Source organism: Stenella coeruleoalba (genome assembly GCF_951394435.1).
Source record: "Stenella coeruleoalba genome assembly, chromosome: 8".
NCBI classification, from domain to species: Eukaryota; Metazoa; Chordata; class Mammalia; order Artiodactyla; family Delphinidae; genus Stenella; species Stenella coeruleoalba.
In genome coordinates, this window is record NC_137154.1 from 37,322,711 (window position 1) to 37,349,470 (window position 26,760).

The 26,760-nt window shown below is 41.0% G+C and overlaps 1 protein-coding gene and 1 long non-coding RNA gene across 8 annotated transcripts in view; one reads left to right on the plus strand and one right to left on the minus strand.

The window, feature by feature from the left end:
- Positions 1-6: 6 nt before the first annotated feature.
- LOC307190115 lies at positions 7-14,828 on the minus strand. Of its 2 annotated transcripts, none has more exons than XR_013829419.1 (3): positions 14,723-14,828; positions 3,040-3,144; positions 7-571 (listed from the first exon to the last, which is right to left on the minus strand). It is a non-coding gene; the product is annotated as an uncharacterized lncRNA (long non-coding RNA). The 2 variants fall into 2 exon arrangements; XR_013829420.1 differs by having other exon boundaries at positions 14,605-14,809.
- Positions 14,829-14,991: 163 nt separating this feature from the next.
- The window catches only part of UEVLD (UEV and lactate/malate dehyrogenase domains), a 44,903-nt gene continuing 33,134 nt past the window's right edge, over positions 14,992-26,760 (plus strand). The window contains exons 1-3 of one of the 6 annotated variants that reach the window (XM_079929023.1): positions 14,992-15,088; positions 22,042-22,126; positions 25,478-25,543. In XM_079929023.1, the coding sequence (XP_079785149.1) occupies positions 15,047-15,088; positions 22,042-22,126; positions 25,478-25,543 (193 nt within the window). In that variant the 5' untranslated portion in view covers positions 14,992-15,046. Of the gene's footprint in view, positions 15,089-21,188; positions 21,609-21,685; positions 22,127-25,477; positions 25,544-26,760 lie in introns of those variants that run through there. The other 5 variants (XM_079929024.1, XM_079929028.1, XM_079929022.1 and 2 more) reach the window with 5 other exon arrangements.

Consider the following 26,760-nt stretch of genomic DNA (forward strand, 5'->3'; position numbering starts at 1 on the left):
AGCACCCAATATGAAAATGCCCTTTCCCCACGTGGTGTAAGCTTTGGGCTTAATGATAGCTGTGAAAAGGCCACAGAGAAATACCCCCAGAGAATAGGCTTAAAGTTGCTGCAATCTCTAACCCTTTCTGTAACATTTACATTTTTCACCCCTGCCTGGACCCTGGACCTTGGACCCAGGAGAAAGGTATTATGTGGGAAATAGGTCTAAAGAGCTCTAGAGGATTTCTATGTTCAAGGGTACAGAATAGGGGACAAATTGAAGTAGGTATCTTAGTCTTAATGCCACTCTTACAGACTATGAAGCAGAGGGGACCCAATCACTCCCATCCACCCAACTACCTCCCGACCCTCCATCTCCCTGTTTTGAGCTAACAGAATACCAAGTCTTCATCTTTAAAAGTGTGGTAACTGGAAAAAAAAAAAAAAAGTATGGTAACTTGTTACATAAAATGTGACAAAATGGTATGCAATTACTTTATGTGAAACCAACAGGAACAGTACAGCTGGTCAGGAAAGCTTCAGAGCTGCATTACTTCACCAGGATCATCTTTGCTTATTTCCACCGGAATCTGGGAAGAAAAAAGTATGTCAGGTGGGTCTTGTCTAGTGCTTGCTAGGGTGTGGGGCTGAGATAGCTGCCCTCAAGGGCAGGCAGGGGTAGCTGTGTCCAATTCTGTCTCACCTAATGCCTCCAATCCCAGTTGCCACAGGGGCTTAGCAGTGTGGGAGCTGACAAGAGGCAAAGAAAAGATGAACATCCAAGGTCTTAACAGGAGGAGAGAGAAAAGAGACATCTGCCACCAGAACCGTTTTACAGACCAGTGTTTACCTGATGAGGGACAGTTAAGCGTGGGTTGCTGGTGTGGGCTAAGTGGTATAGAAGGCTGAACATATAAAGTGTCCCATGAGCATGAGACTAGGTCAGCACTGTCAGACAGCTTTGAGTCTGGGCCTGAAATATCTTTATACCTCCAGTTTTTTTGAAAGACACTGAAGAACTTAAAAAAAGTAAAGACTCTTAGGAAAAGATGTATAAAAGATCACATGAAAGAGGGAACTCTCTCAACTCTAAGTAGATAGTGAATAAGAATAGAAGTAGGTATGCTACAATAACTTAATAAAGCAGAGAGTATTTGTTTCTAAAGTTGGATTTTGATGCTTAGTTCATTTATCTCGGGGAATACATTTCAAAGTGGGAAGAGAGAACACAGTTGAAGGCACATTTACCCCTCCTGGGGGATACTTATATCCCTTCCACATCGTTCCTGCAATGAGAAGCATCCAGAAGACAACGATCATTGTGGGGCTTCTTGCTTAGCTGGTGGTGTGTGCAGGGGGAAACAGGCGGTTCTGAAAGGTGTGGTGTTCTATTCCCTGAGTCCTGGAAACTGGGCTGTCTTCATTCAAGACCAGATGGTGGATGGTCCAGCATGATAGCTCCTGGCTGAGGAGCTTCGTGGTCTAGTCTGACCTGAAGTGGCTCGCCATGGCTATTTGGTGGTCAGAGCTCAGACACCAATTGTGACATCAGCTCCTGTGACCTTGGGGATCAGAGTGAGTAGCTATGGGACAGTTGGCCAGGATGCCAGATGTGTAGAGGCTGAAGAGCCCTTAGCAGAAGGGCCCCATTCTTTAGTGACTCTGTGTGGTTAGGATCTAGCTGATATCTTTATTAACTCATCACCTGCCAAAATTTTGACTACTTGCTTTATGCAATCAGATGCAAAAAAAAAAAAAAAAACACTGCTGTGAACAAAGCCAAATAAAACACACCCTGGATTAACTGGGAGGAGTGACTGGGTATGTACGCTATAAGCAATTACTTAAATACTATTGTTAGGCTATTTAAAGAAGAAAAATCTTGCACTTTGCAAACTGGCACAGTTAAACCCTCATCGTGCAGGGGAAGCCTCCTATCAACTTCCCTGAGAAGGGAAGAAAAGGAAGATGGGCTATTATGCCCATTTCATAGCTGGAGAAACCGAGGCACAGAATAGTTTCAGTGGTTTGGTCAGGATCACACTGTGGCAGTGGCTCAAGCTGAACAAGTGCCCAGTGCCTCCATCTGCATCCCCACCCCACACAGGTCTGACTGTTGGGCCAATACTCTCATAGAAATTCTGGGGCAGATTGAGAAAACAAACAAACAAAAGAACCACCATCATGCCTTGCTCCTAGTATGGGCCTGGGACTTGATAGATACCCATGCCTTCTGGAGGAGCTTCCCAGAAAACCTGCTCCTGTAACTGGCATATTACTAAGACTCTTAGAGTTAAGTTTAACAATGGGAACATCTTTGAAAAAACTGGTCTGAATGACACGGGGTGGGATTTGAGAAACCCAGGAAATGGTTTGCTAAAAGGACACGGCTACTAATGTTTCCTATCGGCAGGCTGGTCTAGTGGAATGAGTGAGAGAGGTATTAAGTCCTGAGATCTATGCTTGCACCCAGCTTCACAAATGGGTTGGTTTGTGTGGCCCTAGGTAAGTATAGTCACCAGTAACTCTTTGTTGACTGGTTCATTATTTTGCCTAGTTGTTAAGTTAGCATTTACTAAATGCTAATTGTCAAGCTTTGCAATAAATGCTTTACATGAATTCCCAAATGTAATCCTCACAAAAACAGAAAGGTACTGGAACATCTCCATTATACAGAGGAAGAAACTTGAGGTTCAGAGAGATTGAACTTTCTCAAGGTCACATGGCTAGGAAGTTGCAAGGTTAGGACTTGAACTCAAATTTACACTAACTCCAGTTTCAGCGTCTGCCAAAGAGGGCATTAAAAATGCTGGTCTAATTTATTACAGAGTTTGCATGGAGAAAATAAGTTAATAGATGGAACAGTCTTTGAAAAGAATACCCCTGAGGTACGGTTATTGACAAATCTTCGAACCAGGGCTTGCTGTCCTCAGCAGTACTCCCCAAATTCTTTCCCCTTCCGCAGTCTATTTTATTTTCCAGAGGAATGTAAGCTTTCCATTGAGATTTCAGGGTGCCACTGAGTTCTCTTGAAAGGGAAGAATCCAGCCCAACAGACCTTCACGCCCACTCACAGCTGCAGATCTTCATCCAAAATCCGACTCCTCAGGTGTGTCTTGCTCTCCTGAACAGCCTACCTCTCCTTCCATTTCAGAGTTGGAGGCTGAGGAAGAAAGAAACTCAAAGGCAGAGCTGGCCCAACTCGTTGGCTCTGTATGTGACTGGAAGGGCTGCTGAAAAGGTCCCACCAATGTCCACATTCCCTTTCCTCCCAGCAACCACTGATCCACTTGGCCTGAAATCCAGAAGTCAGGCACTGTCTCCACCAGACCCCTTATAAATTCCATAGTGCTTTGAAATAAGTGATGTTAAGTACCCAAGTGGAGGGGGAAAGGCTTAACGATGTCCCAATGGGATGGGAAGTAGCCTGGGAAACTTTGTTGCCACCACATCCTGACCTCTTATTAGTGGTGAGACCCCAACTATCTTTCCTGTTTGGTCAGAAACGCCAGCTGGGAGGGTTAGCCAGAGCCAGGACTGACTACGAGGGATTAACAGGCAAGGTCACTCCTTACCACAAACTCTGGAAATGTGCCCATGTAACATGCAAATCCAACAGAAAGCATCCAGCCAAGCACGATCATGGTAATAAGTAAAACAATTTCTAAGACACGATTGCACAGCAAAAGACTATTCACCAAGATCTTGACAAAGGAGTATGCTCATGAAACCCTCAGTTGGGAGAGGTCTCGCATATCAGTTCCAGTCCGTAGCTCCAAAGGATCTGCAACTCCCTAATAGAGAAGCTGGAGTCTAGTAGGGCATTGTGACATCACTGATTATATGGCCCAGGCCACAACAGGTCAGAGAGACTGCCCCCAGACCAGCAGTTGAGCAGCAAACTAAGCTCTTTGAATGTGTTATCTCACAACAACAATATGAGGTAGGTACTATTATTTATCCCATTTTACTAATGAGAAAACTGAGGTTTACAGAGCCTGAGTGACCTGCACTAGGTCACACAGGTGATGCTCCAGATCAGGGCCCAGTTGCCTGTTAGGAAGTTGGGCTCTTTAGACTAGAGACAGGGATTGGGAAAGGTGTGTTCCTAGGTCTATGACAGCCGTGAATGAAACAAAACTGAATTCTAGGGAAATGAGAACTCTTTATTTCTGTCCTTGCAATCCCTCCCCTCCCATCTCAAGGGCTGTCTCACCACCATTTTATACCATTCTTCAGTTCCTTTGGTCAGCTCCTGTCCACTGGTTCTCTTTTCTTTTCTTTTTATTATTTTTAAATAAATTTATTTATTTATTATTATTATATTTTTGGCTTCATTGGGTCTTCATTGCTGCACTCGGGCTTTCTCTAGTTGCGGCGAGCAGGGGCTACTCTTTGTTGCGGTGCGCAAGCTTCTCATTGCAGTGGCTTCGCTTGTTGCGGAGCACGGGTTCTAGGCACGCGGACTTCAGTAGTTGTGGCTCGCGGGCTCTAGAGTGCAGGCTCAGTAGCTGTGGCACATGGGCTTAGTTGCTCCGCGGCATGTGGGATCTTCCCGGACCAGGACTCGAACCTGTGTCCCCTGCACTGGCAGGCGGATTCTTAACCACTGAGCCACCAGGGAAGTCCTGGTTCTCTTTTCTTGGCCTTCAAGAAGCCATAAGTATCCTTGTCCTCTACTCACAAAAACCTCCAACTGTTGCTGTGGCTCCCTTCTTAACTGTCTGTTTCTTAACTGCCTTTTACGACCAAACTTCCTAAACAAGTGGTCCATACCCAAAGCTTTTCTTTCCAGTCCATGCTTTTCTTCCATGCATCACATCCTGACTTCTGCCCCCACCTCACTACTTAAGATGCTCTCTCGGAGGTTACCGAAGATCTCCTTTTTGTCACGTTTAATGACCTTATCTTGATCCCTTTGACCTCCCTGCACTGGTACAGCAGACCTCTCCCTCCACCAAAGTTCCTCCTACATACACATCTCCCTATTATTTTCATATTCCCTTTATTTTCATGATAAATCATTGTAAAACATGAAACTATCCAAAGATGTATAAAGAAAAACGTAATACTCTCCCCCTCTTTCTTAGTCACATGATGTAACCAGTGTTACCAGCTTAGTGTGTGTTCTTCTGCCCAAGACTTCTCTACAAGCTTGCAAATATCACTACACATATAGAGGGATACAGAGGGGTTTTTTCAGTGTTGTTTTATTTAAGGTGATCACACTACACGTGCTACTATGTAACTTGCTTTTCTCCTATAACAATACATCACGGACATCCTCCTGGGTCAATTGATAAAAAATCTAAACACATTCCTTTTTTGTTTCTAATAATAAGCTTTATTGAGGTATAAATCACATGTGATAAAGCACACTCATTTTTAGTGTACAGTTGATATGTATTTTAAAATGTGTCATTCTTGTAACTACCACCACAATCAGGATAGAAAAAATTGTGATCATCTCAAAAAGCTCCCCGTGCACCTTTGCAGTCAATCCCTTCTCCCTAAATCCCTTGGCCCCTGGCAACCACTGATCTGCTTTTGCGTTTTCTAAAACTTCATATAAATGGAATCATAACCTTCTTCCACTGGCTTCTTTCACTTAGCATTAATGCTTTTGAGATTCATTCATGTTGTACAAGAGTTAGTTCTTTTTTATGGAATATTATTCCATTGTATGGATGTATCGGTTTATCAATTTACCTGTCAAAGAACAATAGGGTTGTTTCTAGTTTGGGGCTATTTTGAATAGAGATTTTGTTTTTTGAATAGAGATGTTATAAATATTTGTGTACAGCTTTTTAAGGGAATATAAGTTTTAATTTTTTAGGGTGAATCCCAGGAGGAGGATTGCTGGATCATATGAAAAGTGTCTGTTTACAAAAGACCCTGAATAGCCAAAGCAATCTTGAGAAAGAAAAACGGAGCTGGAGGAATCAGGCTCCCTGACTTCAGATTATACTACAAAGCTACAGTAATCAAAACAGTATGGTACTGGAACAAAAACAGAAATATAGATCAGTGGAACAGGATAGAAAGCCCAGAGATAAACCCACACATATATGGTCACCTTATCTTTGATAAAGGAGGCAAGAATATACAATGGAGAAAAGACAGCCTCTTCAATAAGTGGTGCTGGGAAAACTGGACAGCTACATGTAAAAGAATGAAATTAGAACACTTCCTATACTATACACAAAAATAAACTCAAAATGGATTAAAGACCTAAATGTAAGGCCAGACACTATAAAACGCTTAGAGAAAAACATAGGCAGAACACTCTATGACATAAATCACAGCAAGATCCTTTTTGACCCACCTCCTAGAGAAATGGAAATAAAAACAAAAATAAACAAATGGGACCTAATGAAACTTCAAAGGTTTTGCACAGCAAAGGAAACCATAAACAAGACCAAAAGACAGCCCTCAGAATGGGAGAAAATATTTGCAAATGAAGCAACTGACAAAGGATTAATCTCCAAAATTTACAAGCAGCTCATGCAGCTCAATATCAAAAAACCAAACAACCCAATACAAAAATGGGCAGAAGACCTAAACAGACATTTCTCCAAAGAAGATATACGGACTGCCAACAAACACATGAAAGGATGCTCAACATCACTGATCATTAGAGAAATGCAAATCAAAACTTCAATGAGGTATCACCTCACACCGGTCAGAATGGCCATCATCAAAAATCTACAAAGAATAAATGCTGGAGAGGGTGTGGAGAAAAGGGAACCCTCTTGCACTGCTGGTGGGAATGTAAATTGATACAGCCACTGTGGAGAACAGTATGGAGGTTCCTTAAAAAACTACAAATAGAACTACCATATGACCCAGCAATCCCACTACTGGGCATATACCCTGAGAAAACCATAATTCAAAAAGAGTCATGTACCACAATGTTCACTGCAGCACTATTTACAATAGCCAGGACATGGAAGCAACCTAAGTGTCCATCGACAGATGAATGGATAAAGAAGATGTGGCACATATACACAATCGAATATTACTCAGCCATAAAAAGAAACGAAATTGAGTTATTTGTAATGAGGTGGATGGACCTAGAGTCTGTCATACAGAGTGAAGTAAGTCAGAAAGAGAAAAACAAGTACTGTATGCTAATGCATATATATGGAATCTAAAAGAAAAAAAAACGGTTCTGATGAACCCAGGGTAAGGACAGGAATAAAGACACAGACATAGAGAATGGACTTGAGGACACGGGGAAGGGGAAGCGTAAGCTGGGACGAAGTGAGAGAGTAGCACTGACATGTATACACTACAAAATGTAAAACAGATAGCTAGTGGGAAGCAGCTGCATTGCACGGGGAGATCAGCTTGGTACTTTGTGACCACCTATGGGTTGGGATAGAGAGGGTGGGAGGGAGACCCAAGAGGGAGGGGATATGGGGATGTATGTATAAAAAAGTGAATCAGCAGAAACTAACACAACATTGTAAAATAATTATACTCCAATAAAGATGTTAAGAAAAATAAGAAAGAAAACTGCCTCTTTAAAAATTTCTCTCTCACTAATTTTCAGCAATTTTATTTTCAGGTTGCTTTGTGTAACTTTCTGCATGTTTCTTCTACCAGGGGTTTGGTGAACTTCTTGAATCTGTGGGCTTATGGTTTTCATCAAATTAGAAAAATATTTGGCTACTGTTCCTTCAAACACTTTTTCTGTCCCCGCTTTTCTCCTTCTGTGACCTCCACTACTTGTGTATTAGACCAATAACCAGTGTGATTCTGTCCCACAGCTTGCTGGTACTCTGTTCATTTTTCTTCTCTTTGTGTTTCATTTTGGATAGTTTCCATTGCTGTCTTTTTCAAGTTCACTCATCTTTCCCCCTAATCTTCGAAACTTCTGTTAATCCCATACAGTGTATTTTTAATTTGATTTTGTATTTTTCATCTCTAGAAGTTCAACTTCTCTCTTTTTTTTTTAATTCTACCTTTCATTTTTCTCCATATGGTGTTCATGTTTTCCTTTACATCCTTGAGTATATTTATGAGATCGATAATAAGCATTTTAAGGAAGCTGTCTGCAAATCTATCATCTCTATCATTTCTGGGGCTGTTTCAATGGTTGATTTTTCTCTTTGTTGTGGGTGATATTTTCCTGTTTCTTTGAATGCCTGGTAACTTTTGGTTGGATGTTTAATATGGTGAATTTTACAGTGTTGAGGGCTGCATTTCGTTGTATTCTTTTTTTTTTTTAATTAATTAATTAATTAATTTATGGCAGCGTTGGGTCTTTGTTGCTGCAGACAGGCTTTCTCTAGTTGTGGCAAGTGGGGACAACTCTTTGTAGCAGTGCGTGGGATTCTCATTGTGGTGGCTCCTCTTGTTGCAGAGCACGGGCTCTAGGCACACGGGCTTCAGTAGTTGTGGCACGCGGGCTCAGTCGCTGTGGCTCGCGGGCTCCAGAGTGCAGGCTCAGTAGTTGTGGCACACAGGCTTAGTTGCTCCGCGGCATGTGGGATCTTCCAGGACCAGGGTTCAAACCCATGTCCCCTGCTTTGGCAGGTGGATTCTTAAACACTGCACCACCAGGGAAGCCCTGTTGTATTCTTTTTGATAGTGTTGGGTTTTCTTCTGGGATGCAATTAAGTTACCTGCAATCAGTTTGAGTGTTCTGAGGCAAGTTTTAAGCTTTGTTATGGTGGGCCACGAGCAGCGTTTACTCTAGAGATAATCATCCCCACTACTGAGTTATGACCCTTTTAAGCGCTCTCTCTGATGCCAATGGTATTAGGTCTTTCTGATCGGTGGAATTTCCCACAACTCGCAGCCCTTCTGGGAGCTCCAAGAAATGTTTGGCCTACTGTTTCTGGGTGGTTCTTTTCCGGGCCTCATGGAATTTTACCCCATGTGTGCACAGACAGAACTCAGCTAAAGATTCACAAGGGTCCCTGTGGAGATGTCCAGAGTTTTTTCTCTGTGGAATTGCCTCTTTTCAGTACTACATCCTGCAAATTCCTGGCACTTTGGCCTCCTTGGTACGCCACTATCTTTCTTTTCAATTCAGCTTCGTTTGGGTAACCCCTCTCTGTGCTGCAGTCTGAAAACTGCCTCTGGGCAGTAGGCAGGGGCTTTTAAAGCTCATCTCTTGTTTCCTTTCTTTCAAAGTTCACAGTCTGGTGCTGGCCCTTGTGCAAGATGTGAAAATAATTATTTCATATATTTTATGCAGTTTTCTATTTGTTTATGGAGAGAAGACAACTCCTGTAGCAGTTGATTCTTCATAGACAGAAGCAGAAGTCTAACTTATTTTTTTTTAATTCCTGTATAATATTCCACGTGTATTTCTTCTTTCTCTCTCTCTCTTTTTTTTGGCCGAGCCGTATGGCTTGTGGGATCTTAGTTCCCCGACCAGGGATTGAACCCAGGCCCCAGCAGTGAAGGTGCCGAGTCCTAACCACTGGACCGTCAGGGAATTCCCTTATCTTTCTCCTAATAATGGGTATATCAGTCAAGATCTAGTCAGGAGATAGAAACTACACAGTAATTTGAACAGAGAATGTTCGATAAAAAGAATTATTAACTAGGAACAGGAGATTAATGGAAGAGGTAGAAAGCTCTACATGTCACAGGAATAGCATATATAGGGAGCAGCCACCACCACTAGAACTGAGGCAAAGCATCCAAGGAAGGAATAAACTTGAAAGAGTCTCTGCCCTTCCAGGGTTGAGATCCAAAACTTGGACAAGTAGTGGTCATGGTAGGGATATCCAATGAGCTGCTGTAGGCCGAGCCTGGTACGTAGGGCACCACCCTCTGAGATGCTGGTGGAATTTGCTGGGAAGTCTCCATGGGGGGTGTCTGTCAAGCTTACTGATCATTGCTGAGAATCTACCCTCTGGGAATATGCCAGTAGAATGTACTGGGAAGCCACCTTGTTGGGGGTGGTAGAACTCATTGAGTAGCAGGAGCGCCACTGAAACTCAATGGAAAGCACCCTACACAGGGGCCACTGAAATTCGACAGAGGTGAGCACTACTGGATATCCCGACTCATGCCACTGGCAGCCACACAGTAGGACCAAGAACAAAAGCACACTGGAAGGAGGAAGTCTCTTCCTCCTTGCAGTATCACCCCCAGGCCCTCTATTGACAAAACTTAACATTGTGCCCACTAGCAAGAGAGAAATGCTTAAAAGGTCCAGCTCCACAATAGCAGAGCAAGCAATAAATGGTGTATTTGGAACTGAAAGGTAATAAATTAGTAACAGGCACAATGTGCATTTAGATTTTTTTCCCAACTTTTTATCACCATAAACAATGCTGTGATTGTCATAAACAAAATTTCTTGGACACATTTCTCTTGCACGTTGCCAATTTTTTACTTAACCAGAGAAGCAGCAAAATGACCAAAAAAAAGCACGCCAGTTCAGACAGAGCATGAAAATTGAGAGGCGATATAAAATCTTGAGAAAAAAGAACTAGTTTAAGAAAAGAAAGATTGCAGTTTCATTTCACAAGGTCAAAGGACATTTGTGGAAGGATGGCCTGAGATGCAGCATATGCTGTCAGTCAATGAATAACAATATAAGCTCCACACATCTAAAGAGTAAATGATACTGTCTTGTGTTTTTGGTTTTTTTTTTTTTTGGCCACGCTGCACATAGCCTGTGGGACCTTAGTTTTCCGATCAGGGATTGAACCCGGGCCGTGGCGGTGAAAGCACTGAGTCCCAACCACTGGACCGCCAGGGAATTCCCAATACTGTCTTCTGATGAACAAAATTTCTAAATTTTCATGAGGTCCAATCTGTCTATTTTTTTCTTTTGTCGCCTATGTCTTTGGTGTCATATCCAAGAAATCACTGCCAAATCCAATGTCATAACGCTTTTGTCCTACATTTTTTTCTAAGAGTTTTATTGTTTTAGGGCTTACATTTAGGTCTTTGATCCATCTTGAGTTAGTATTTGTATATGGTATTAGATAAGGATCTAACTTCATTTTTGCATATGGATATTCAGTTTTCCCAACACCATTTGCTGAGAAGACTGTCCTTTTCCCACTGAATGGTCTTGGCACTTTTGTCAAAAATAATTGACCATATATGTGAGGGTCTGTTTCTGGACTCTCTACTCCACTGGTGACATACTTAGAGTAGTCAAAATCACAAAGGCAGAAAGCAGAATGGTGCTTGCCAGGGGCTGGAGGGAGGGAAGAATGGGAAGTTATTGTTTAAAGGGTACAGAGTTTGTTTTACAAGATGAAAAGAATTATGGGACAGATGGTAGTGATGGCTGTAAAACATTACGAATGTAATTAATACCACCGAACTGTATACTTAAAAACGGTTAAGATGGTAAATTGTACATTATGTGTATTTTACAATTAAAACTTTTTTTAAAGAAGTAAATGATAAGGATACATTTGTCTGATATTCAGAATACCGAGGTTTTATCCCTAAACAATGTGTCTGATAGGACACATAACTATGAAAGCAAAGAGTATAAACAGAGATCAGAAGCAGAGGACCAAGAAAAACCATTCTTGTGTTTTTTCTCAAACTATAAACAAAGGAGCAGAATATACACTTTTCCCATTTCTTAGCCTGAGGACTTTTTTTCTCTTTTAATATAATTAACATCTTTGTATAATGCATACATCCTGGGTACTTCTATTTCTCTAAGACAAATTCCCAAAAGTGGGGTTAAAACTGGTATGTATATTTAATTTTGTAACCTTTTCTCCCCAGAACATTGTCAGTAATACATCTCTTATTCAACAGGATATCAGAAACAAGGAAATAGGAAATACTTCACTAAACCTCAGTTTGCTCAACAGTAAAAGTGAGATAATAATTGATAATAATTCCATCTAGGGTTTTGTGAAGATTAACTGCAATGAAGCGCATAAAACTCTTAGCAATGTACCTTCCACATGGGAACTGATAGCTACACACATGCACGTGTGTGCACGTGCGCACACACGCACACACACACACACACACACACAACAGGCGTAGAGTGTTCCTAGTGCCTATAATTCATCCGTAGTTATTAAACCAGAAGAGAATTGGTGGTTTGGATGGAAGGCCTCTTCCATAAAAGGTTCTTTCATAAAAGATGGAAGAACCTTGTTCAGGCCTTACTTCTAACTTGATAGCTTTTCCTTGATTAATGGATTTCTGATAGGATCTGTTAAATCTTAGAATCTCTGGAAGTTTCGAAGTTTCTGAGGTGTGTTAGATCTGGCTGAGGTGCTCTTAACAAGCCTCTTATCCTTCAACCATCTCACCTCCTACCTTGTCTCCCGGCTTCCACTCTCCACTCCCCACCCCCCACCCCAAGTCTCTTCACAACTCATCTGTCAGACTTATTCTTTTTCAGCTCAGTCAGATCGTGTCACTCCTCTGTTCAAAACCCTCCAGTGGCTTCCTCTCTCTCAGAGCAAAAGCCTAAGAAAGAAAAAAGCAGCCCCTTGCATCTGGGAACCGGACTGACCTAGCTAGGTCTCAGTGTTGCTACAAGCTGACCTGGCCCTCACAGCCAGGCTCCTGTTGTCTCCTGTTGGATATAAACCATCTCAGAACACTGACATCAGACAGGGTCACTCAGACCATGATAAAATGAGACCAAACAAGGCCTCGTCATAATTTCTTCTAAGCAGAGACAAAAACAAGGTCACTGTGCAACCCAGGAAATACCCAAACATCCTCTTCTCTCTGCTAATGCGACTACTGGTTCTCTACCAATTACAGCCTTAAACTTGCTCTAACTTACCCATCTGAGAGATAATATATATTGAGATACCCAATCATAGAATTGTCCCTGCCTTCTGACAGCACCCAATCCAAAATAAAGCTTTGATTCCTTAAGCCCTCTCCCAAATCACGCAGAGCCCAAATCCTATAATAGGTTCTTTCCACACTCTTACTCAGCTGTCCCAGTGGTTCTCCACAGTATCTGCTCCCTCACCGGAAGGGGTAATCAACCCAACTTGTTTAAGTATGGGTGTGTTCCTGATGGTCTCTGGTAGGAGGGCATTGACAAGCCAGAGTCACAGTTGTCCGCAAAGTTCTTATAGTGGTTAGAATCACCCAGGCTTGTTAAAACAGATTGCTTGACCTGATCCCCAGAGTTTCTGATTCTGTTAAGTCTGGGGTGAGGCCTTAGAATCCGTATTTCTAACAAGTTCCAGGTGATGCTGAGGCTGCAGGTCTGGGGACCACACAGGAAGAATCACTGTCCTAAACCATCTGTGGCTCCCCCTTATTTCTCTGACGTAGCCTACTTCTGCTTCCTCACCTCTTCTTTGGACTCCAGCCACACTGGCCTCCCCGCGGTTTTGACTCTCCCCAAGCACACGTCTGCCTTAGGGCTCTGGTTGCCCTCTAATATGGAATGCTTACTTTCTCACCTCTCAAGGAGACCTACCCTCACTTCCTTAACCTGCCTTTTAAAAATTATTCCCCACAACACTTAATCAGTTCTTACATACGGTCTAATTTACTTACTATTTTTATTGTTTTGCTCTCCTTCTACTAATAAAAGAATGACAGCCTTAGGACTGCTGATACTTTTGTCTATTTTGTTTACTGCAGTATCCTCAGACCTAGAAAAATATTGCAGGGGAGCAAAATTTGTCACCCTAAAACGTGTCTCTTTGGCAGGAGGGTTAACTTAGGATGTCCATTTTTAAGGCCCCAAAGACTTCCCCCTAACTGCCTAAAAGGATTTAGAGAGAAGGCCCGTTCCCCTAATTAAGGTGTCACCAGAGATATCTGCAAAGAATATGGGATAGGTGTGGTGGCGGGAACTCGGCAGAGCCTAGAAATCAGAGTCACCTAGTCTCTGCAAGGGCCAGCAAACATTTGTTTACCAAGTATTTACCTCCTCCATGTGAACTGCCTTTCTCCCCTTTGAAGTCTCAAACCACAACCCCCAACATCCTCTTTTGCCATAGCTGAAGATGGTATTTAAGGTGAGGGCTTCGGCCATTAAGGCGAGTCACTCAGTTCTCCTGGGTCTCTCCCAGGTATACATGCTATTAACTTTTGTTTGATTTTCTCCTATTATTCTGTCTGGTGTCAGTTTACTTCTTAGACAGCCAGAGGAAGCTAGAAGAATAGAGGAAAATTTCTTCCTCCCCGACAATATCTAGCAAGTAGCCAATGCTCAACAAAAGTTTGTTGAATAAATAAGTGCTCCTTCCAGTCTTTCGCTTTCTTCTCCCAATAGAATCACAGCATTCCTACCTTTGGCTCTTCCTATAAATACAATCACCTTCCTGCCCACCCAACCTCTTGACAGTTACAATAGCCAGCTCCCAGGACTTTTTAGGCCCACTGGCTCAAACCAGGGATGCAAAGCAGGTAAGTAACTCATTCAAGGAAACCAAACAAGGCCCGCAAATTGCATCTCTTCGTCTTACTTCTCCAGATGACATTAACCACCAATCTACCTTTTTTGTCTTCAAACTCTGTTGCCTGACTTTTTCCTCTCTCGGCCACCAACGCTGTTATGCTCTGCCCCGCCCCGCCAAAGGCACACCACCCTCTCTCGGCTGTCTTATTTCCCAGTTCTGACAATTCTCCTCCTGCGTCCGTTTTCCTATCCAGCCCCCCCGAAATTTCTCTTTTGAAGCTCCATTACCTCTTCCTTCCTAAATCCAACCACAATTTGGGGTCTTTCTTGATCTTTCTCGATACTCTACTGAATTTATCATATCCTTCTCGAAACTCTCTCCCAGAACAGCGCCAATATCTTCTACCTCCTTTACTGCTTCTCCTCGGGTCCTTCCTATTCCTGTCTTCACCGATGTCCCCAAGTTTCCCTCCAGCAAGCTGGGTCGTGGTTTCCTTGGCGCTCACGCGTTTCTGAACGCGCTCGGGGTTCGCGGAGGAGCGGTGGTGCGACTCGGGGCGGAGCCTCGCTGAGCCTAGGGCGTTGGACACCGGTGGACTTTCGAGTCTGGGAAGGGGCGGGGCCTTGAACCGCTCGGGAAGTTTGATCCTCGGCAGCCCCCGTCCAGGACAGTGCGGAAGGAGATTCCCGGGCTGGGGTCTCAGAACCCGACTCACGGTCCTGGCTGGAGATGGAGTTCAACAGTGAGGGTGTGACGCGACTGCTTGGCAAGGTGCGGCCAGCCCGCCGGGCAGGGTCTGGGGCGCCGGGGCTTGGGGGCGTTTCCACCCCTGGCCGGGCCACCTCCTTGGGGCGTTTCCCCGGTTTGTCAAGGGGCTTGGAGCGGGGGGTGGGCTGGCCTGAAGCCGACTGCGGGGAGTGGCCGCAGGGAGGGCGCGGACCTCTCCTTCCCGAGGCCGGGGCTCTGGCTTCGCCTGCAAATCCGAGATCCCCCAACCTCCACCCGCTGTGAGACCTTCTCACGCCACCAGCTTCTCTTGGTCTCAGCTTCCAGCCCTCGCCAGTCCCTTTAACCATGCCTTTCTCTCTGCAGAAATGGCCTGCCCTCACCCCACCCCCTTTTTTTTATGATTCGCGTGGCTAATCCTTTGTAGGACTCAACTCAGATGTCACTCCCTAGAAACAGAATCACTACCTCCTTTACTTTCAGAAATATCTATTATCACATCGTGGAGTAATTATTTACATACAAACCTTACTCGGGCGGTGAACTCTGATGGCAGAGAGTGCTGTAGAATTCCCATCACCTAACCTGACACGACGGAGTGCTGAGTGTGCAGTGAATGAAAGACCTGTGTAGACTTAAGAATGAAGACAGGGTTGGAAGGCCCGGAAGAGATCCTCGTAATGTTGAAAGGTTGAGGTGGAGGGCTGACCCGGAAGTCTGACCTGCGTTTCTCGGGCATGACTAACACCAGTTTCTATGTTACACCAGGCTCTTAGTTCAGGCTCTCTGATTCCCCACCAGTGTACAGTCTGAGGCAACCACCTTTTCCACCAGTTTCTTAGTTATATGATTCATAATGCTTCTGAAAACTTCCCTATGCGGAAACGGTACGTTTATGCCGTTTTTTTGTTTTGTTTAAAATTTTATTGAAGCATGAGACATGATACATTCAGAATAAAACAGTAGCAAAATGTAATGGCAGCAGTTAAATATGAATCATATACATGCACATACTTTTCTGGTTCTTTTGATTACATTTTCCTTTCAAGATAAACTGCTCTCTCTTTAGTTGGGTTTGCCTGTGTCTTTCTTTGTTGGGGCAGTTTGTACACCCCTTCGAGGTTTTGAAGCCTTATGATTGAAATTGTTTATATACTTGATTTGAATGATTTTATCTACTGTGACAGGTGTGTAGGTCTTGTAGGAAGAGAAGTATCATCGTCCTTAGGATTACACCCTTCCTGTCTCCTCTTCAGAGAACATGAAATTAAAAGAACCACTCTATCAAGTTTTTCAGTGACGGAAGCATGGTGTATTGTCCAGGGGGAAGAATTGCTAAAGCTGAGAATAGAAAAAGAACTTCATAATTTTGGTGGAACTGGAATGCAGGAAAAAGACAAAAGAGAGACAATAATTTTCTCAAGGGTGGGACCAGTATAGTTGAGGAAGGTTTTTGTTTTTGTTTTTTATCATCAGTGCATAGCATGGAGTCTGGCACTTAGGTGCTTAATAAATGTCTGTTGGATGTGTAAATTAAGGAGACCATTTAGAAACACGTTAGTCCAGCAGGTATTTCCAAAGGTCCTTAACCCTCAAGGTAGGCAAATAATATAATAACTTAATACTTAGAAATAATTTTACTGCTGAAACATTTGTGAAGTGAACAATACATTAAAATCAAGCAACTGTAAGGAGAACATGAAAAATCTTATTGAAAACAAATGAAACCTAATAAGTATTCCAACCTAGATAAATATTCCAGCTTCATGGATGTGAAGATGTCAGCTCTCTCCAGATTGATCTATAGAGCCAATGCAATTCCAATCAAAATTCTAACAGGGTATTTGGCGAACTTTTCAGACTGATTCTAAAATCATTTGGAAGGGCAGAAGGCCAGGAATAATCTTGACATTTTTACAGAAGAATAGGTGTGGGACTTGCTCTACCAGATGTCAAGACTAGTAATGGAGGCTTAGTGTGATGTTGGTGTAGGACAGACAAATTAACCAGTGGAACAGACTAGAGGGCTTAGAACCATGTTCACACGTGTTTGGAAATGTGATATAAAACAGAAGAGGCATTGCAGATAACTACAGAAAGGAGAATGCAGAGACAAATGATTATCTATACAGGCGAAAATGAAATTGGACCCTTACCTCTGACCAAACATAAAAATTCCCCGTGGACTGAAGATTCAAGTGTAAAAGACGAGCTTTAAAACGTATAGAGATAAATGTAGGAAAGAATCTTCATGGACTCAGAGTATGCAAACATTTTTTAAACAAGACGTAAAATACTCAAAGAAGAGTGATAAATTTGATTGCATTCAAATTAAGAACTTTTATGTATAAAAAGACACCATGAAGAGAGTGAAGAGGCAAAATACAAACTTGGAGAATAATATTGTAATGCATAATTGACAAAGTATTGGTATCCAGAATATATAAATTAGCCTACAAATCAATATTAAAACCAATAGAAAATTGGACAAAAGACACGAATAATCACTTTTTAAAAAAAGAAGAATCAGGGAAATGAATGTTTGCTCAACCCATTAGTAACCATGGAAAAGCAAATTGAGAGCATGGTAAAACACCATTTTCTCTCACTAGATTGTCATAAATTAAGGTCATTTCAAAGGGTTTGGAGGATGTGGATGAATGGGAATTTTAAACTCTGTGGTAGTTACCATAGAGAATTCATAATATATGAAGCAAGAGACATTCACAGAATTACTCATCATTAAAAAGTAGAAACAACCCAAATGTTCATTGACAGAAGGAAGGATAATTTGTTCTGTACTCATTCACACAATGGAAAACACTATGCAGCAGTGAAAATGAATGAACTACAACATGCAACAATACAAGTGAATCTTAGAAACATTATATTCAGTGAAAAAAATTGGAGGTTATATGCAAGATTATATTTTGATTAAAACAAGAAACAACGAAACAACAGTGTGGTGTTTAGGGACGCACACAAATGCGATAAAAACTATGGAGGGCAAAAGCAAAGGAGTGTGACCACACAATTTAAGGTAGGCAGTTGAATGGTTAAGAGAAGGAGCACCCGGACAGGTGTAATAGAATTGGAAAGGTTTGTGCTGTCCAGTATGGTAGCCACTAGCTACATGTGGCTCTTTAAATTCATCAAAATTAGATAAAATTAAAAATGAGTTTCTTGGTCACACCAGCCACATATTAAGTGTCAGTAGCCACTTGTGGCTACTGTATTGGACAGAACACATAATGATCTTTTCCATCATGGCAGAAAGTTTTGTTGGACAGCACTGTTCTATATCAAACATGGGTGAGTTGGTGCCTGAGTGTTTATTCTTCAAAATGTATATATATGTACATATATGTTTATATGTATATATATTCTTTTTTTTTTTTTGCGGTACGCGGGCCTCCCACTGCTGTGGCCTCTCCCGTTGCGGAGCACAGGCTCCGGACGCGCAGGCTCAGCAGCCATGGCTCACGGGCCTAGCCGCTCCGCAGCATGTGGGATCTTCCCGGACCAGGGCACGAACCCATGTCCCCTGCATCGGCAGGTGGACTCTCAACCACTGTGCCACCAGGGAAGCCCTGTATATATATTCTTTAGTTGTATTAAATATTAAGTTTAGAAAACTTCTCTGGTTCCCTAATTCCTATTTCCCACTCCCCTGGCCAAGTTACCTTGGACAGGTAACTTAACCTCGATTTGCTCAGTTATGAAATAATAGGATTGGATTTGATCTGTAAGATTCATTAATGTTTAATTTTTTTTTTAATAAAATGATGCCACAAAGTATTCCTCAGGGTGTCCAACATTTGAGCAATGTCATACAGGAGTACTCTTGATGTTCGTAAGTATCAGTCTACTAAATAAACATACTGTAGTATAGTGGATAAAGTTAAACTTTTAGTAACTCCTCAATTTTTCAACTGATTTTTATGATAGTATAATTGCTTTAGTTTTAGAATCTCATGGGCCAGTTTTCCTCTTTAGTTCCCTGCCTGCACCCTTTAAGCAAATGGCATTGTCTGAGGCATATTCCTTGGAGAATGTTATACAAGCTTCTCTTAGGTGGTATAGGAACAGTAATGGAATATATGTCTTAATATTACACTAAGAAGATACTCTGTTTCATATATAGTGAAAATGATGTGCTTTTTATTTTTCTAGGACAGATAAAATAGGTGTTTTTCGTCAGAAAGGCAAATCACATATTCGACTAGTAGTGATGTTTGGATTTTCAAGCCCTAACAAAGAGTGCTTTTGACAAACTTTTATGTCAGTTTTGCAGTTAGATCAGTTCTGGTATATAGCCCTATGCAGCCATTAATCATTACATTCTCAGAGGATGTTAAGGATGTAGAAAACAGCTTATAACATCAAATAGAAGACAAAACAAAAATTATTTGGTTCATAATAAATATATATTCCAGGTGACAACAATGCAGCCTTTTGTACATTTGTGTAGTGTCTGGAGTTGGGATGGTTTCATTCACTTTTGTTTTCACTGAATCTGGGACTCATTTTTACCCTGCTGTAGTTAATACTGATCGATTCTTAGTTTTAGTGATCTTAGTGATAGATGCTCAGTCCTTTGGATCATAATTGCTTTCTATATCCACTCTACTCATATAAATCTGCCTCTTTGCTAACTCCCATCCAATTAGCCTGCATTTATTGAAGCCATACCCTGTGCTAAATGCTATGGGGAAATAAAAATGAGTAAGAGATGTTTCTAGTCCTCAAGTTGTTAATTATACACTTTTTCTTCTGCCAAATTCTTTCCCATCTTAAAATGACCTTCCTCCTTCCCTCTAATTTTCTGTACCGTTCTAGGCTCTAATGTGAATTGTAGACAGCTCTTTTCAGAGGCCTTTCTGTAACCTAGGTATGCTTTGTCGATTCATCGTTTCCTGTCGGTACTTACTATTGTATACATATTTTGTTTAATATCTCACTTTTACATATGTTAATCATGAGATCTTCATACATACCTGCTGAAGTTGGCAGGCAGTAGAGCTATATCTCTTTTGCCTGTGAAAAACTTAAGACTCAGAGAGAGGAAATAGGATCTCTTAGCAGTTATTTTATTTTCTCCCAGTCTCCTCCAACCCTAGGCACCCACTAAGCTACTTTCTGTTTCTATGGATTTGCCTATTTTGGGTACTTTATATACAAGTCATACAATATGTGGCTTTTTGTGTCTGTTTTCTTTAACTTAGTGTAATGTTTTTGAGGTGTATCCAAGTATGTATCAGTTCTTCATTTTTATGGCTGAATATTCCATTTTATGGCTATGTCACACTTTATTCATCAGTTGATGGACATTTGGATTGTTTTCACTTCTTGATTGTTATGAATAATGCTGCTATGAACAATTGTGCACAAGTTTTTGTGTGGACATGTTTTCATTTTTCTTGGGTATATACCTCAGAGTGGAATTGTTGGGTCATATGGTAACTCTGTGTTTAATCTTTTGAAGAACTGCCAAACTCTTCCAAAGCAGCTGCACCATTTTACTACCAGCAGTGGTGTATGTATATGAGGGTTCTGATTTCTCCACATCCTTTCCCACATTTGTTACTGTCTTTTTGATTATAGTATGAATCCTCCGACTTCTTTTTTTTTTTTAATTTGTTTTTGGCTGCATTGTGTCTTCGTTGCTGCACTCGGGCTTCCTCTAGTTGCGGCAAGCGGGGGCTACTCTTTGTTGCGGTGCCCGGGCTTCTCATTGCGGTGGCTTCTCTTGTTTCGGAGCACGGACTCTAGGCGCACTGGCTTCAGTAGTTGTAGCACATGGGCTCAGTAGTTGTGGCTCGTGGACTCTAGAGCGCAGGCTCAGTAGTTGTGGTGCACAGGCTTAGTTGCTCCGTGGCATGTGGGATCTTCCCCTGCTAGGGCTCAAACCCGTGTCCCCTGCATTGGCAGGCGGATTCTTAACCACCACGCCACCAGGGAAGCTCTTTTTAATTCTTTTTTAAGATTGTTTTGGCTGCATTCCTTGAATTTCCATATGAATTTTAAGGTCCGTTCGTAAATTTTTGCAAATGAGCAAAAAAAGTCAGCTGGGATTTTGATATGGATTGGCGATTGTTGAATCTGTTGGGGAACATTGCCATCTTAACAATATCAAGTCTTCTGATCTATCGACAAGGGATACCTTTCTATTCATTTAGATCTATTTTAATTTCTTTCAACAATGTTTTGTAGTTTTTAGAGTGTAAGTTTTGCATCTTGTTAAATTTATTCCTAAGTATTTTATTCTTTTTGATGCTATTGTAAACGTAATTGTTTTCTTAATTTCATTTTCAGAATGGTAATAGACTCTTAACATACTTTTTTTTTTTTCATTTAATGCCTAGCACAAGTCCAGGAGGTGGGTATAATTTCTCTTTGCGAATGAGAAAATAAGTTCAAAGAAGTTAAATGATTTTGCCCACAGGGCAACCAAGGTAGTATTTCTGAGACTACATCTGGATGAATGAGGAGGCAGGTCACTCAACCTGACTGCAAACCTTTGCATGCTTTCTGTTTTCCCTTTGAAACCCAGCTGCGGTACCAGGTAGGGCAATTCAGGGTGTCTCAAGTGAATGAGATATTCAGGCACGAGAGGTGGATCTTACAGTGATGACAGGGGTGCTACATCCTGCCCTACTTCTTAAGCCTTCAGGAAGTATTTGGAGGCATTTGATATAGTGATTAAAGGCCCAGGCACTGGGTTTGAGCTCTGGCTTCACTACTTAACTTGCTATCTACCACAGCAAGTTATTTTGATTCTCTAGCTTTCATTTTCATCTTCTATAAAGTCAAGCAGTTATAAGCCCTGCCTACTTCATAGGGTCATTATTAAAAGAATGAAGTCAAATACTATTCATGTTTGTAAAACTCAGAGCCCAGGGCCTAGCACATAGTAAGTGTTCAGTTAAATGTTAATTTGTAATTGTTCTGTTGCTTATAATTTTATTCTTATTCCGTGTTCATTTTTCTCTCTTCAGTACAAGTTCAGGGATCTAACTATGGAAGAACTGAAGAATGTAAATACGTTTTTCCCACATTTCAGATATTCCATGGATACCTATGGTAAGAATTGTATCCTCTAGTTTTTGCTACATTGTTTAAACTATTAATTATTTGTTCCTAGAGATCTACAAACTTATTATAATTTCTCATTTCTCTCTTTTATCCCCTGATTTTGAGCTACACTTTATGACCTGTGGTTTTTGAGGAAATTTAAGTTAATAAAATTTATATGGTATTAGTTTTCTATTGCTGCTGTAACAAATGAACACAAATTTAGTGCCTTAAAACAACACAGGGACTTCCCTGGTGGTCCAGTGGTTAAGACTTCGCCTTCCAATGCAGGGGGTGCAGGTTCAATCCCTGGTCAGGGAGTTAAGATCCCACATGCCTTGAGACCAAAAAACCAAAACATAAAGCAGAAGCAATATTGTAACAAATTCAGTAAAGACTTTAAAAATGATCTACATCAAAAAAAAAAAAAATCTTAAAAAAAAAAAGCAACACAAATTTACTATCTTACAGTTATTTGTCTAGAAGCCCAACACAGGTCTCTGTAGGTTAAGTGTTGGCAGGTCTTAGTTCCTTTTGGAGGCTCTGGGAGATCATATATTCTCTTGCTTTTTTTAAGTTTTTAAATGTCACCCATATTCTTTGGCTCAAGGTCACCTTCCTTCATCTTTAAAGCTAGCAATGTTACATCTCTCTGACCATCCTTCTGTAGTCACATCTCCAGAGAAAAGGTTCTCTGCTTTTAAGAACCAAATGTGATTAGCTTAGGCCCACTCTAATCATACAGGATAATTTCCCCATGTCAGGGTCCTTAACTTAATTGTATCTGAAAAGTTTCTTACCAAGTAAGGTAACATATGCACAGGTTCCAAGGATTAGGATATTGGACATCCATGGAGGCTATTATTCTGCCTACCACATATATGGTTGATAATAAATTAATAACAAAGTTTTAGTTATCTTCTTCACTTAATATAGAGGGTCTGGTTACCTGAGAAAGATTTTACTTTACTATCTTTCAAAATTTCTGACCACAACCCACACTTGGAAATGTGTTTTATATCATGACCCCATATACACACAACTAAAGTATTATGTACACCTTGGTGTTTTCTCTTCTATTCCATTCCATACCGTTTTAAAAAAAAATGCTGATTGAGACTCACTAAATTGATTTCAGGACCCACGAATTAGTCAAAACACACAGTTTTGAAAAACTCCTTTATTCTACATGGGTATGTTTTGTATTTGAATTAGCTTGGGTTACAAAAATATGTCTAATTCAGAATAATATATTAGAAAATTTGAGGCATTATTGGAGTATTTCTTAGGAATAGCTAATTTTATGTGTGGAAGAAATGATTAGATTCTGGATTACCTGTGTCTGGCCTCTCTTGATTAGCACCCAGGTATCTGGTGCTGCATAAATGCCTGGGATGGGGGATTTAACAGCTACTATTTATTGAACACCAGATATACTTCCAAATGTTTTATCTATATTATTTTACATATTCTTGTACAACCAAAGCTGTGAGGTGCGTATTATCATCTTCATTTTTCAGAGAAAGAAACTGAGGCTCAGAGAGTTTAAATAACTTGCTTAAGATTACACAGCTAGTTAGGCATGGAGTTGGGGCTTGTACTCATGTCCATCTTGCCCTCTGCTTGAATAATACTTGTTCTTTTACAATCTATAAGTAATCTTATAGATTTAAGCCTTTGTTATACCAGTTAATTCTCATTTCCCCCATCTAGAGGAAGTAGGCTGTGGTGCCATTAAACCCTCAAGCTATAGGATTAATATTGTCAAGGTGCATTTTATTATTGAAGACAATGTTAGTCAGGTATTATAATCATTTTTCTTTTGGCTTTTTGAATAATTTGGACAATGACTATTTACACCTGTAGTTTCTCTACCACATTTTCAGGTTCTTCTGTGTCCCTGAGAAACAATCCCTGTTCCACTCCTCTGTCCATTTTAGTTTTGCCTTAGAGTGATCCCTTCACCCATTGTTACCTTTCACCCATATAGTTCAAGGTAAATATTTGTACTTATGTACACTCTTGGCCTTGAGTTTTCTGTCAGCCTGGCTTTTCTTCTTCTCCCTTTCTGATAGGTCATCAAATCTATTTAGACTTTTTTCTTCCCCTGCATAAATAGTATAGTAAGCTACTGAAGTCCTTAAAGGACCACATTCCAAGGCAGTTTGACAGTTTGAAACCAGATGTCGTGTTTTCGGTATTCAGTTCAGAAATTAGGGCATTGATTCTCCATCAGTGTGTCCCAGATGGGTAAGTTGAAATTTCAGGGATGTGAAGATTGAGAAAAGGTTGAGAATAATGGAGTTAGAGAAAGCAAAGATAATTATTAATCCTTCTAAAAGGTCACTTTCAAAAGTAAAACTAACTTCTTTTTTCTGATTATAAAAGTTATAATCTGATATCTGAAAGTGCTTATAACTGATGTTACATGTGGCAGTTATTTGATAATGTCCCCACATTTTATAATCCTTTACTTCTTATTAAGGGTTTTCATATCATCTCATTTAATCATTGTGACAACTTTATGATGCAGTCTTTATAGATTTTACATCTTTATTTTATAGATGATGAAACTGAAGTTCAAAGAGGTTAAAGTAACCAAAAGTCACATGCCTCTGTCGACGGAAATAATAAACAGTCTATAATAGGAATAGAAAAGAGTTTTATTTGAGCCAGTCTGAGCACTATAGCCTCAGATAGTTCTGAAGAGCTTTCCGAAGAAGCATGGTTTTCAGCACAGTTTTATATCTGTCAGAACAAAGAACATCAAACATCACAGGGGTGCATTCCTTCAAGGTTTCAAAAAAAGACAAATGAGCATGCACACAATGAGTCAGCATGGCCTTGGCGCCTGTGAAGGGAGCTTTATCATTGAAGGAGTGCTAGCGTTGATGTTTTAGGGAAGGGAGGCATTTATCTCTGTCTTCAAAACAGACATTCTTTACTTCTGGACAATGCACCCTTTTCTTTAATGATTAAAGCAGATGTACAATGTATGTTTAATGGGCCACAAAACTGGCTATTCTAGTTAGCATAAAGCTTAAGTTAAATAATGTATAAGCTAGGATGACTTCTCCGTATCTCAATGTGTGAAAATTTCTTCCATCACCTCTAAGTAGGAAAAATCGGCCAAAAACTTGGGATTTCAGTATCTTAAGTCCTGTGTTCTTTCAACTACCTGCTCTGCCTTCTAAGAGAACATCATTTAGTTCTTTGCCCTTGTCAACATATTCACTGATTCCTAGATGATGGTATTTAGAAATTATGTGTGTTTCTGTATGTGTGTATGTACATGCACACACTTTAATACAGTTCTTCCTACTTCTGATTGTGCATTCTGGGGCTTTTTTTTTCTTCCAGTTTTCAAAGATAGTTCCCAGAAAAACCTGCTGAACTTCACCGGCACTATTCCTGTGATGTATCAGGGTAAGTGTGGAAGTTGAGAAAATGTGGGAATTTTCTAAAAGAGCAGTTTAATTAAAACTTATATTTGTTTAGTTCCATAACATTCTCAAAGTGGTTTTGTTTTTTTTTTTAGAGAACATTTTTACGAGCTGGTCAATTTTTTATTTATTTATTTTTAAAATATTTATTTATTTATTTATTTATTTTGCGGTACCTGGGCCTCCCACCGCCACGGCCCCTCCCACCGCGGAGCACAGGCTCTGGACGCGCACGCCTAGTGGCCACGACTCACAGACCCAGCCGCCCCGCAGCATGCGGGACCCTCCTGGACCGGGGCACAAACCAGCGTCCCCTGCATCGGCAGGCAGACCCCCAACCACTGCGCCACCAGGGAAGTCCTTAAATATTTATTTTTTTGGCCACGCTATGTGGCTTGCGGGATCTTAGTTCCCCCAACCGGGGATCAAACCCGGGCCCCCAGCAGTGGAAGCTCAGAGTCCTAACCACTGGGTTGCCAGGGAATTCCCCTCAAAGTGTTTTAACATGTATATGATCTATACTGAACCTTACTGGATGTAGCAGAATGCTGTCCCAGTGAAGGAAGGCTTAGGTTAATACCAACAAATTCAGTTCAGTTCAACGAATATTTATTTATTGAATGTCAACTATCTGCCCACTACTCTGCTAGGTTTTGAGGTACAGAGGCGAGCAAGACAGACATAGGCCTGCGCTTGTGGAGAGTTAACTCTGCTTTCCATAGCAAACTGCAGGGATCCCACCTTTTTATCCCATTACCTGAATGTTTTGTTCCCCTCCCTTTCCCTCTATATGATGTAGCATTATCCCCATTCTGTTGGTGAAACTGAGTCCTGGTCACGTGGTTTACCTGAGTCCACACAGCTGGTATCAGACTGGAACTTAAAACCCAATAGGAAATTTTTAAAACACAGGTGCCATTAAAGCTCAAAAAAAGCAACATATTTTCAGATCACCTGACAGGTTAAAATAGCTAAGTGTTTGCCCAAAAATAAAAAAAAAATCACTAACTTCCCTATAATTAATTCTGTTTGTCTAGACCTACTTCCTTCAACGTTTAACAGGACTAACCTGTCAGATGGGTGTCATAGGAGCTTGCTTATCTAGTATGATTTGAAGAACACCAGAGGAGCATTGGTTCCAATTATTTCTCTGAAGTGGTACTTGGAATTCCACCATTAAAAATCCATTCCCCTTTTAAA